At 35.2% G+C, this 13,590-nt stretch overlaps 1 protein-coding gene across 2 annotated transcripts in view; it reads left to right on the forward strand.

Moving 5' to 3' along the window:
* The window catches only part of EFL1 (elongation factor like GTPase 1), a 122,610-nt gene that overhangs the window by 852 nt on the left and 108,168 nt on the right, over positions 1 to 13,590 (forward strand). For both annotated transcript variants that reach the window (XM_056345276.1, XM_056345274.1), the window contains exons 3-12: positions 541 to 608; positions 805 to 889; positions 2,251 to 2,384; positions 2,996 to 3,133; positions 4,004 to 4,218; positions 8,603 to 8,726; positions 9,605 to 9,681; positions 9,836 to 9,972; positions 10,811 to 10,933; positions 13,489 to 13,588. In XM_056345276.1, coding sequence (XP_056201251.1) covers positions 541 to 608; positions 805 to 889; positions 2,251 to 2,384; positions 2,996 to 3,133; positions 4,004 to 4,218; positions 8,603 to 8,726; positions 9,605 to 9,681; positions 9,836 to 9,972; positions 10,811 to 10,933; positions 13,489 to 13,588 — 1,201 coding nt within the window. The remainder of the gene's footprint in view (positions 1 to 540; positions 609 to 804; positions 890 to 2,250; positions 2,385 to 2,995; positions 3,134 to 4,003; positions 4,219 to 8,602; positions 8,727 to 9,604; positions 9,682 to 9,835; positions 9,973 to 10,810; positions 10,934 to 13,488; positions 13,589 to 13,590) is intronic.

The following is a 13,590-nucleotide window of genomic DNA, read 5'->3' on the forward strand; positions in this document are numbered from 1 at the left end:
TTCGCTTTATGCACATTTCTTATGTCCTGATGCAACTTAACTTGTAGAACTTCAGAGAACATTACGCTATAATAGTTTGGAGTAGTTGAAACTGAGTGTTTTCTACTTCTATGATCCTGAATTAAATATATGCATGTGTGAGGTAGGCTGTTGTATTTCTATGTTTACTTAACGGAAGAAGTTTGTTATGTAAGTGGAAATAATAAATGATCATTTTAGGACACAAATCTTTTCTGTAATTGCATGATATATTGAGACAGAAACAGTCTCTAATGCACTGTTTGTTATTTCAACTGCTTTCCTGGTCATGACAGGAAGGGTTACATCCACCCTTCAAAAATATGTTTGTGTACATCTAACAGGTGAAGTCGAATGATCAGATTTTTTTTTTTTAAGTTAGTTTGTACTTTTATGGCATTTTAGAGTCTGTATTAATGTTGATATTTTAGAACAGTAGAGGTTGTCAGCATTTGTAATATTGTTGCATCTTTTTCCATTGTCTGTATTAAATTAAACTAAATAATTTCTTTTTCTTTTCAGGCAAAACTACTCTAGCTGATTGTCTAATATCTAGCAATGGAATAATCTCTAGCCGCTTGGCAGGAAAGGTAGAGTTATGCTGTCGTTTTTAATAAAATTCTGGTGTGTACATGCTGGGATTGTAAATCAGTGATGATTAAGGAAATTCTATTCCTAGTCTTGCTAAACCTCATTTTCTCGAAGTCATACTCTTTGACAGTTGATAAGTAACAAGTGAAGGAGAATCTACAGATTTATCACCTCTTCTTTTGTTTTTGTACTCAGCTGCGATACCTAGACAGTAGAGAAGATGAACAGATTCGAGGAATAACGATGAAATCTAGTGCAATTGCATTGCACTTTGTGAAAGGTAAGTTGTTGGTGCTGGCAAGTATAAACTTTAATATATGTATTTTTGTTAATTTTCCCTGTCTCTTCATTGTTTTTCTTGAGATACTTTTATATGCAACTTTTACTTTTATAATTATTACTGTTAGGCCGTGATTCTGCAAAGAATTAGGCATGTGTTCAACCGTTAGCCAAGATAATCAAGTTCCATCTCAGGGTTAGGGAATACACTTCAGTCATATCTAAGTGGAGACAATAAGAATAGTTGCCTTTTTATTTTAGATCTAAATTTTTATATTTTGATCTTAAGTCTTGAAATAATATCACTTAAAGGCAAAACCTTCTTTCAGACAGCATCACATTTTAAATGATTTTGTACAGTTATATCTTTACTATACTTCTACGTTAAGGTGCTTGTTACACTCTAAATAGTTCAGAGGGCTTTTTATAGTGTCGTTACAGTGTCATCTTTGTTATGACTCCATGTTCCTCACCATCTTATGCTCAGCTAAGCAAATGAAAGCATGGAATACATTACTACCAGGCTTGTGCAGAAAAAAAGAATAACTAACAGAAGAATTGCATGAACAGAAAAGCCACCATTAGTCATTCTATTTCAGCAACAGCTGATTGTAAATAATAGTTGAAATCAATGGTCTTCCAGCTAAGTGTTGTAAACTGTGGCTGTTTTATTGTTGGCTCTGAAATGACCTTACTTTTCATGGTTGGAACCTTTTATGTCTGTTGTTCTTCTGTTGTATTGAAATTTAGACTCTAATACAACTTCTTAAACAAGAAAGTTGTTTGATCTTATGATGATAAATGCAGTGAGTCCATCGAAAGTTGACTGAGTCAACTCAGTCAAAAAAAAATGAGTCTCCACTAAGCAGAATTTTTGGGAGTAGAAAATTTTGAAAACTCCTGAATTGGTATATTGAAGATACTTTACTAATACAGTCAAAAGCATGTTCTAAAAGAATCACAAGGCTGAAAGGAGGCATTTTGAATAGAATGCAGGGTTTTTTTTATGACATTCTGTTCAAAATGCAGACTGTAACATAGCTGATTTATGTTTTACCTAGTCATGGTTAGGGGTTTGCTTTTTGTTTGGTTAGCTGGTGTGGTTTTGGTTTTAGTTTTCCAAAGGTAGTTGGGCATTGAAAGATGAAGATTAGCATTGAGTGAAATTAAAATATATTAGGCACGAGCCACTAGATGTTATGCTGCTGACAGTCTTCCTGTCTTACAGGGGTTTTTCTTAAGCATGATGATGTGCTGGTTTGGTCCTTAGAAATTAATGATAGCTCAAGCAGTATAATTGAGTGGCTGAAAGAAATATTTTTGACAACTGTTCTGAAATAATAATTTATTATTTGATTCTAGGTGATGAAGAGTATCTGATTAATTTAATAGACTCCCCAGGGCACGTGGATTTTTCTTCAGAAGTGTCTACAGCAGTTCGACTCTGTGATGGTTGCATCATAGTGGTGGATGCTGTTGAAGGTGTCTGTCCACAGGTGAAGTAAAGTATATTAAGTAGAGAAAGAGGGGAGAGAAGACAGAGTAAGAAAGTCTTAAGTATATAGTGTAGAAATAAAAGATGAGCTGGTTTAAGAAGTTTTGTAAAACTTAATGACAGTGTACTTGAGGTATGAAAGAGGGTTGTTAGTTTCATAGTTGTGCAGAAGAGTGAGCAATGCTGATGTAGTCATGTATGGTTGCAACAGTGAGTATGTAGTTTTTCAGGTAATGGAATGTATAGAGAAGAAATGTGTTAAGGGAAGTAATATCTTTACATGTGCTTTTAGGGTATTTATTCAAGGTGAAAAAATAGGCAAAATAAGATTGAAATTGATTTTTTTCATTGCTTAGTTTTATAAGGAGGGTTGGGGTTTTTTTGCTGTTGTGGGTGTTTTTGCTATGAGATTTTGCCATTCTGCAGAATTCTGTAATAACTAACACTGTGTACTATGGGAGTCAGATTTCTGGTTTGAATGTCAGACCTGTCCTTTATTATATGTTTAATGAAATTTTAGAATTATATTGTAATTTTCTTTAGCATTCCATCTGTCTCTTTTGTGGTATCAAGTTTTCTGTAATGGATTTTTTTAAACTGTTTCCCTAATAGACTCAAGCAGTTCTACGGCAAGCATGGCTAGAAAATATACGTCCAGTATTGGTGATTAATAAAATCGATCGCTTGATTGTGGAGCTCAAGCTCACCCCTCAGGAGGCATACTTGCACCTTAAGAATATCTTAGAACAGGTATTCATGCTATAATGTTATGTTCACGCAGCAGGTTTTGTTGAAGTATTTTTCTTTCTCCTTTTCTCAGCTCTTGAATTGAGAGAGGCTGTAGTTTTCAGTGCCTTATAGCTGGAATAAATTTAGGACAGCAGAGCCAGTTTTTTCTTACTTTGCAGGATCAAGCATTATAACATCTAGTCTAACTTTACATTGAGATACATTTTATTTCTAGTTGGTTTTGAAGTTCATTCAGAATCCCTGTGATGGAGGAAAGAGTTTTAAATGCCTCTTGACAGGTCATCAGGAAGAGTCTTCATTTTTGGAAACAATATGCTGGATGTTTTATTCTTCCTGTTAAATTGCTTAAACTTCTTTGGAGATAGACAAATATCTTCAGAGTGCTGCTGTTATTGATGTATTTGTGCATCTTTTTATCTTTTAAGTTGTTTTGAAGTTACGTTGCCTTTATTTTATTATTTTTTTTTCCCAGAGCTTGCTTTTAAGTACTTATCTACCTGGTTTCCCTTTGCCCTCCTCTTTGTTTGTTGGCAGTAACAATTTCCTATTTCACCATTCCATGTTCTGAGAGACAAAGTGTATTACACATACTCTATCTGGTTCAGTCCTGATGCAGCTAACTTACACTTGGAAAGAGCAAGGTGTTTGAGTTAAAATGTTAGTCTCATCAAACTCTTGTCTCCAAATGGGCAAGATTCGATACACGAGGTTTGTGTTTTAAATTGCAAAATGAATCGCAGGCGTTCTGTCTTGTTAAAAAACTTCCCCTCTCATATTTTGGAGGGTGGGGGGGGAATTGCATTTTAATTGCAAGGGTTGTGAAAGAGTGAAGGGATCTTACTTAGGGTGTTTTTATATATCCTTCTGCAGATCAATGCAGTCACTGGAGCACTTTTTACCTCTAAAGTCTTAGAAGAAAGAGCTGAGAAAGAAACAGAAAGTGAAAGTATTTCAGACACTGCACCAGGAGATCAAGTTTATGACTGGAGTGCTGGATTGGAAGATACTGATGATTCACATCTCTATTTTTCACCAGACCATGGAAATGTGGTGTTTGCCAGTGCAGTTGATGGCTGGGGCTTTGGGTAAGTCTGGGATTGAGTTACTGAGTTGTTTGTTGGTTTATTGTTTTTTTTTTTTTAAATTGATTACTGCAGTTAATTTTAAAGTATTTTCAATTGCTTCATTTTTATATTTTTATGTGATACGCAACTGTATACAATCAGTTCTAAGGTGTTATTAGTGCTGGACAGCTGAAAATAATACCAGCTTTGTCATCTATGTGACAGGGACCCCTCTTTTACTTACACAGTAGCTGCTGAGCCCACTGTAGTGTCCAGCCTGGCCTGGTGAACTTAGTATTTTATTAATTGCTGACATTTGATAGGCTGCAGTAGGCTAGGCCAAAACCTGTGGTGGTACAGGAGCTGTTTCACAAGTAAATTGGACCTTCCAGCTACAGGAACAGTGATGTTCATAACAAGCATAAAGCTGGTAGCTGGCATCAGGACAGCAGTTTTCAGTTGTCAGATTCAGTCCAGTACAATTCTGGGTCACAGCATTACTGTGATCTGTTTTTTTCTGTACCGGACTTTGACTTGTCCTTGAAATGATGCATTTGTCCTCAAGTGTTTGTGTATCAGGCTTTTTTTAATCTAGCTTTTTTCTGTTCTTCATTCAGGTGCATTTCTTATCTCTTGTTACCTAGCATATTTCTATTTCGGCAGTTGCTAAAGAACATTGCAGAGTTGTTTAAGTAAATGTAAGAATTTGGGGACAGAACAATTTCAGAAAAATTTCTGGATTACTTTATTTAAGTTTGTGATCAGTTCTGTTTTTCAGTCCCGTTCTTAGCAGTTAGTTTCAAGGGGCAGCAGGCTAGTGTAAAGTTTACGCGTGTTCTGATGGCTAGCCACAAGGTGGAGTCGTCGTCTTCATCATGAAAACACAATTAAGAAGATGCGCTCAGTAATACTGTATGTCACTAATACTGCAGATCCTTAAAAAAAACCAGAACCCAGCTCCGGGATTTTTAAGTCACAGTCAAGCTCTTAAATAAGGTTCCATTCGTAGTTTGTAGTCTTCACACAAATGTTTCTTATCACTGCAGAGAAAAGGGAAAATAAAATGGGATATTCTTGTTATCTGTCATGAATAATAATAATTTATAAAAAGAAAAATCAGAATATAAGTGTATAAGGAAATGGAAAACAGATCTTCAAATTCTGACATGTTCTTTAGTCGGAAAGAGATCTCTTTGTAGAAGATGTGTGTGAGGGGAGGCCTTTTCATTTCTGAAGGTTAGAGAAGGTTTTCTGATGTCTTTGGTGATCTGCATGTTAACACACATCTTGCCTGAACTCCTCCATTCCTATATGATGCCCACAGTCATTCTTCTGTTTTATGCTACACAGGGAAACAGTATTTTGATCTTTATAGGCTTTAGCTTTCCTGACTTGTAACTTTTTGTTGAAATTCCATAGAAAAAATGGATTGTGGTAGTGAACTGTTGTTATACAGGGTATTTGGGATGCAACTGTTACAAACTTGTTCAAGTTTGGAGTCAGATTATGAACACTTTCTTTAGCAGATGTTGAAATGATTTAGAGGTATCTGCTTGTTTAGTCCTGTAGGGATAAAGATTGGGCAATTTGCAGCTTTTGTTTTGGATACTGACAAAGCCTGTGGAAGCCAATAAATGAAAACAAAAAGCTAAGTTTTTGTTTTGGGAGGTTCAAAGATGGCTTTGGTTTAGCATTAGTATTCTAAGTACACTGCCAGGGAATGCTAAACATTAAGAAAAATGTTTTGTAAAGAGAATGATACAATGGAGAACTTTGTTACAATAAGTAGAATAACAAGCTCAAAAGCAATTTAGAAGCTGTTTCTTTAGATCAAGCTACTTGATATTTGCAAGTAAATGATCAACTATTAAGATTTTATAGGTTACACAACTACATTCTGATATAAGCATGTGGTCATAAACACCCTATGATCACCCTTGTAATTAGCAAGCAAGCATGTTGTTCTTAAAGGGTAGGTGGATAAAAGTGAGACTTCAGATAGTTATCTTCCTTAGATGATTTCTTTTCTTCTGATGATTTCACTGCAGGTAGAATTAAATTTCATGCAAATGTGGCAGAAAATTTATTTGTTTCTCCAGCTCAGAGGTTTAGCAAAGAATACTTCAATTTGAATTGTTTGACACAGGAGTTTACTCTCTGATGCGTTCCAGGTTCTGCATCTCATTTGTAGTAACATTGGGGTATATACTGAGAGGTAGAGAAGAAAATTTCTCTAAAACAGTGCTTAGGGCTTGAGAGTCTCTAATTTGTTATTTTCTTAGATAAATACCTTGTATTAATTTTCTTAATTATTTTTCCCCAAAACTTTTAGCACTTGGTGTATGTTGGTAACAGATATTTCTGCAGCGTGGAATGCGTGATAGATTATTAATGATGTATGCTAGGGTAGTCTGAAGCGGAATGATAACTGGTCAAGCTTTAGCTGTTTTTTTGTATCTGCTAAGTCTCTGCCACTTGAAGTGTTTGTCAAGTGGCTTGAACCTTACTTGCAGAGCTTCTGAAATATAAATATTGGTTGTAATTTAGCTTCAAATGGGGGCAAGAAATGAGCTGGATATGACCTGGCCTTTCTTTTGTGACTGGTTTATTGGTATACTAGAGAGGACTGATAGGCTTTCTGTTTATTCTTTGCCAAGATGAACTTAAAAGGTGTAGATTGCTTTTCATTGAATATGAGACTAAAACCCATGTTTGCTAAGATTCCCCAAATTTTAATCCCCTTCTGTTTTACGTATTGAAACTTCTTAAAGATTATAGTAATTGAACTATCCATGTACAAGACTGTATCTGAGCCCAAAACATTTATGCATCTAACTTAGGCAAGGGGTGTTAGTATTATACTGCTGGATCTGGATCAGACTATTTATACATTAAAACACATTGTCTATTGTATAATCTATTCTTTGTCCCACAAAATGTGCCTACAGCTTGGACAAATAACAGGACTCCTATCTGCTCATTTTCTTATTTGTACTTGTCCTAATTCTGCGTTTTCCCCTCACATTGGGAAGATGTTTTAATGTATTTGTTGAAGCTGAATGAAGATTGTTGGCTTTCTGATACAACTTTGTTTGTTATGGTGAACTGGCATGGTTCTTATCAATCATATAATGGGGGGAAAAAGGAATATTTTCCTGAACTAGTTTCAAGAGGTACTTCTGGATTGCCAGCCAGTACGAGGTGGTGAAATGCACATCAGCGGAGCATCTTCTTAGTCGGGGCAAGCCTTGACTGCTCTTACCTGGATGTGGGTTCTGTTCCTAAAGGCATTACCACTTGTCATGGCAGAAAAAAATTCAGCTATTAGGCAGTGCCAGCCTCATCCAGTGCAATCAGTACATATGTTTTTCTCATTATCCTCAAGTGTTGAAAAATACCATAAATACATATGCAAGAGCTATTAGCACAAGATTCTTGAACGTTCTCCCCCTGTTCAGAGTTTGGTGTAGTTTCGGGGGGGGGGGGGGGAGGGGGGGAAGAATTATCCTTTTTGCTCTTAGTTCAGAACTCAGCTTACTGACATGGGCAGGTCTTTTTTTAGGTGTGTAGAAATTTAAGAATTCTGGATTTCAAAGAACAGGTTATCAAGAATCATTTTTCTTTAAATAGGATTGTTATGATGGTATATGTACGTTATTGTTTCTGTGTACACAGGGAGCAAATACATAGAAATTTTTTCTATTACTGCTCACTGAACATTGTCAGCAAGGAAACCATAGAATATTCAGGGCTCCCTGTTTAGGTTGTTAGCAGCCTGCTTTTATTAACTCGTGGGGACCACTGAATGACACAGTTGGCTTTATAACACAATTATGGCATTACATTTTTTTATATTGTTTTTCTGGGCTTTACTCATTATTAAAGCAATGATTCAAACAAAAAGAAGTGCCCTAAGTAGTTAATTTGGAAAAGAATTACCAGTATCTGATGGCTCAAGTGTGGCTCACAGGAATACTTGATTTTTAACTTGTACCGTTCTGGTCCCAGACCATAGTTAAGTGTGTTGTGGGGTATCTTTCATAGAATAAATTTGAGAGTCATCACATAAATATTTAGAACTTTTGTATTATGCTTTTCAGTATTTACTGGCAGGGTAATGCACAAATATTTATTTCAAATAAACAAGTTCAACCTTGAAGCTGACTTGAAACAAACAGAGAACATACAAATACTGCTGACATTTTTGAGCTGTTGTGACTAAACATTTTTGCAGGTGTAAATGTTAAACAGTGTGGGCTAAAGTGATGAAGACAATTGGAAAAATGGGAGTAAAACAAAGATTTGAGATGTGTGTGATTTTCACATAAGCTTTCCATTGCTTAGGTTGATAAGCACATACAAATAGCATTATACTTGTATCAAAATGTGCTTTGTTTCCTTTCAGAATTGAGCATTTTGCCAAACTGTACAGCCAAAAGATTGGAATCAAGCCTGCAGTACTTCTGAAGACTTTATGGGGAGATTATTATCTAAATACAAAAACAAAGAAGATAATGAAAGGTGATCAGGTAGGGAGGTTGTCATAAATATTACCTGGCTTTTATTTTGTTTTGTATTTTTTAATTCTGTTCCTCATAGCGTATTCTGAAAATTGACCTCAGTACCTTTTCACTCAACATCAGTGGAGATAATAAAGTCACTAGGATAGCCTTGCATCAGCCCCTGGAGAAGAGAACATTCCAAAATTGACCATTCAATAGCTACATGGAGGAAATACCATCAAACCGTGCTCACAGTTGCTCTTAAATATCTGTTCACACCATGAGACATGTTCCAGCTTCAAGAATTCAGCATAGAGCAGCAAAACACATGAGTGGAAGACTTAATAGTGTAGAAACAAGAGTAGTGAGTGGGTCTCTGTCTTAGTTGAAGAGTCCTTGAGCAGCTTAGGATATTCACGTTTAGGATTTAGAAAGTCTTTTTTGCCTTAGTGAAATCCCATTGAGTGCTATACTGAAACCCTGGCCTGAAAACTACACTTCTCTTGCATTAAGTGTTTCCACCACTAAAAGTTAGGAGAGGAGAAGGTAGTTTTCCTGTTTGCATTCAATGATGATTTCTTTGTGTTTTCATAGGTAAGGATTAATAGTTATAAAAAGGGTGCAAACCAGGCTTGAGGTAGACATGTTCTGTATTTATCAGGCTTTTTTTGTGAAATTGAAAACCATGTCCTTTACTTGTAAATGTCATGTTTATTTTGTGCCTTGTACTGCTCTGCTGAGACAGACTGATGAAGTAGTGATCTTGTGTAGAAACAGATAATTGCTTTGATTTTGAATAAAGGTTTTACACACTCGTTATGAAAATGGCCAGTTGAAAGTGCAATCTTAAGCCTATTGTAACACTGAGGGATTGCTGGTAATTACCTGTATGTTTGTTCTACCAGTCAAAAGGAAAGAAGCCTTTGTTTGTGCAATTGGTGCTGGACAACATATGGAGTTTGTATGAAGCTGTTATGAAAAGGTGAGAAGATCTATAAAGTTTTCATGGAATCTCTTTCTATGGGCTATGGTGATTTTTTTAAAATTCTCAAACAAGAAATGTTGTAGATGCTTGTTATGTGTTGCTGCTGTTTTTTTTTTTTTTTTTTAATCAATCTTATTTATTTGCCTTACAGAGACAAAGAAAAAATTGAAAAAATAGTCACCTCTTTGGGACTGAAAATCGGTGCACGGGAGTCACGGCATGCAGACCCTAAAGTTCATCTTCATGCCATTTGTAGCCAGTGGCTACCAATATCTGATGCAGTCCTGTGTATCCTTAAGGAAGATATGCTTTTTGTTCTATTGCAGTTCCCAGACTTCAGAGTGCTCACATATTTCAATGTGTGATTTGTTCTCTCTCTCTTTTTTTTTTTTTTTTTTTTTTTTTTTTGTAATCTGTGCCTATGTTAGCTGGAGCTATTTTCTCACATGTAAAGTTAAGTTACATACCTAAAGAAATTAGGCATACATTTCTACCAGCTTTGTGCTTTTGCACGCATCCTTTTTTTAGGAAAGTAAGTTATGAAACAAGGTAGTTTAACAATATTCTTTAATTATGTAGTTTCATATACAAATTGTCATGGTTTTCTTGAAGGATAAGCTAATCTTCTTTTCATAATAGTATCTTAGGTCTTCCATCCACGAGCTTCTTTAAGTATCTGGTGTTATGTTTTAGGCATACATATTCTTAATCCAAGATCGGCTGTTGCTGTTTGTCTGCTGCGTAGATGGTCTTCTCATCGTTTATGATATAATACATATTATATTACAATAGGCATGCACAAATTTTTTGTGTGTGAATGCTAATTAGTTCCGTAAATCTTGCCCCAACTGTACCTTTCTTAGTTTCCCAGTTGCACATAGGAGGGTGAGCTACCCCTACTTAACTATCCATTCTGCCCTTGTATAAATGCCAGGAATTGTTGCTGACTTGAGAGGGAGCTCTATGCACTGTAACACACAGGGCTGGATTTTAGCTCTCTCTTGTTGCTGGCAGTTAGTGCAAGAGGTTGATTTAAAGAAAGAAACATTGAAAGCATTTGTCTTTTATTTGCATTCAGTAAGGAAATATGAATATATAAATATATATCCTTAGCAATGTGTTTTAGCCATGGTGTGTAATAAACTTCCCAGCCCTCTTGACATCACTGCAGAGAGAGTGGAAAAGCTGATGTGTGTTGGAGCTAGAACATTTGATTCTTTGCCACCAGAAACTCAGGAACTGAAAAGTGGTGAGTAGGTGTTCTCTCATTAACATGAAGATTGGTTGCTTCTGTCTTGTGTTTGTCTTTGGATCATAAGATGTGTAGTAATCTGTATTTAGATTTATAATTATTTTACTTTTAGTAGCTTTGTTGATGTTTGTTAGTGACCTGTCATAGTATTATGTCTTATTTTTATGGCCATACATTTATCTTCAATCTCATATATTCATGGGTTTTAGACAGCTCAGGCTGCAGGTGATGTAAAGTCTAAGACTGAAATCGGGAATTTTGGAGGGATATGAGATTAATACTTGTTTTTAGTTCCAAACAGAAATTATCATGTAGTTGAGAATTGACTATTTTTCCAAGTTCTATATTAAAATCATTGTTTTTTATCTAGCAGGGGTTTGAATTTGGATTTCATTTTTACAGTATGTTGATTAAATAGGCCCAGCTTTTTGGTGATTTAAAATGAAAAACATTTTTTGTTGAATTTATTACTAAGTAGTTTGTGTACTGAGAAGTTAGTAAGGTGTAGCTTAGCTGTTACTACAAACATTGTCATTAAGAATTTCATCAACATCCATAGATGACAGTGTATAACTTTATTTCTTAGTTTTTTCATAATATTCCAGAATGATAAAAGATTAGCAAATAAAAACAAGAGCCAGAAGACTTCCAGGGCAACAAATATATTTTGTTATCCAGAGTGTTAAATGAAGACATGAAATCCTGGTATTTTGAAGTTGAATGTTTTGTCATCAGCTTCATTGAGATCATGATTTCATGTCCAGTTCTGGCAGAGTTTCCACCTTCAATTAAGCATTCCTCCTTGAGAAGGGTTTGATGCTATATTCAGATGCTGTTGTGTTGAACATTGGGATGTCTGTATGCAAAAGTAAGAGGAAGTTTGTTAATCACCCAAGTCCTGTGTTATAAAATTGTATTAGGGGCTGGAAAGATTATGTTCAATGATTTAACTTTGTTGTAGGCATTAAAAGAACTGTATATAGGCAGTAATGAAAATAATCTTGGTGTACAGCATGCAGGAGAGCTAGTAAGATCCTCATTTTCCTTTTTCTAACTTCAAATTATTTGTAAACATAAACTCTGTGTTCATGTGTATCCTTCATAAAAATTGTGATGCCTTGGAAAAGGGAACTGCTGCTGAGTTCTTTTCCTGAAAGACAGATGAGAACTGCTGAAGCTGAATTAAATATTTAGAGAAATTGAAAATCAAAGTTGATAACATGGATAAAATGCTCAGTGGTGAGCAAAGCTTGTATTTCTACACGTATATGTGGTCATCTCCTCTGTTGGCTTGGAAGTTTTGTATCAAATCAAGTGATGTTTTTCACCCAGGTTTGGTAGTCTGAAAAAGAATGCTCCCAAATGATCTTTTCACTTAGGTTTGTAGGGGACAAATAGGCTTTATATATGTGGTTTTGTTGTTCCACAAACTTTCTTTCTAACTCAACAGAATGTAATAGAATCCCATTTTGTTTTAAGGTAGTAAATGTTCTCTGCTATTTAAGAGGTAGTTTAGTAAAAATTACAAGAAGATACCATGCTTAAGCTAGTAATAATTAAAAACAGTTCTTAACTTTGTATGTGTGGTGAAAGGTGTTTAGTGCGGTGTTTTGAAGAGTGCTTCAAGAAACCTAAGGAGATGAGATATGAAATGTAACATAAGATGAGATGTGAACATCAAATTGACAGACTGTTAGGAGTTGTTTCCGGGGGCTGAGGCAACTGATATTTTCATCCTTTACTGAACATTTGCAAATACTGTATTCTCCAAACAGTATTCCATACTGTATTAGTATAAGTTAATGAGAAGAAATTTACATCTGTAAACTCGGATCTTACTGCTGTTGGTTATGAAAAAATAGCATTCTTTACATTTAGTGAATATCTTGCTAATTTTTAGTAGTAGTCTTGTGCTTTGTTTGCCTAAGCACCTTAAAACGTAGTCTTCCCCTACGTCAGAGAAAAGGGAGAAGTGTAGAAGACAACGATTTATTTTCTGTGTTGTTAGAATAGTTTATGGGATTTCTGAAGTATTGAATGAGTTTTGCGTGGATCCTTCATCCTTTGAAGAATATGCATTTTTGCTGTTAAGTTGTTACTGTTTTGTGAAGGCATGAGCATCTGGACTTTTGCAGGATTTCCTCTTTCAGTGTGAAAGGAGGGAGAATTCTTTGAGGTATTGAATAAGTAGCTTAGTCTTAATGCTAAGCTGCTCTCTGATTTTCATTCTAATCTAAACCAGCCTATGAATTCAACTTTAAATATCAAATCAATATGTTTAGTTGGAATGTATCTAGTTTGTTATGAAGAGTTCCATTTTTACAATATTGCTCATTTTATTTTATTGTGGAACAGACTTGAAGATATAGGCAGGGTTAACAAATAATTAAGTTGGAGTAATTTTCTACTTTTCCCTATTAATTTGTCTTTAGCATATTTTCCATTGAAATAGGAAATAAACAGTAATTCCTATAAAATTGATGGAAAGCCATAGTTTTGTCCATACTGTTGGGAAAAAGTTGTGCAAATAACTTCCCTTTATGTTTCTTCAGCTTTTATGAAATGCAGTAGTGAAGAAACAGCCCCGGTTATTGTCTTTGTTTCTAAAATGTTTGCTGTTGATGCAAAGACATTACCACACAATAAACCAAGGT

The sequence above is a fragment of the Falco biarmicus genome, chromosome 7, assembly GCF_023638135.1.
Source record: "Falco biarmicus isolate bFalBia1 chromosome 7, bFalBia1.pri, whole genome shotgun sequence".
Classification (NCBI taxonomy): Eukaryota; Metazoa; Chordata; class Aves; order Falconiformes; family Falconidae; genus Falco; species Falco biarmicus.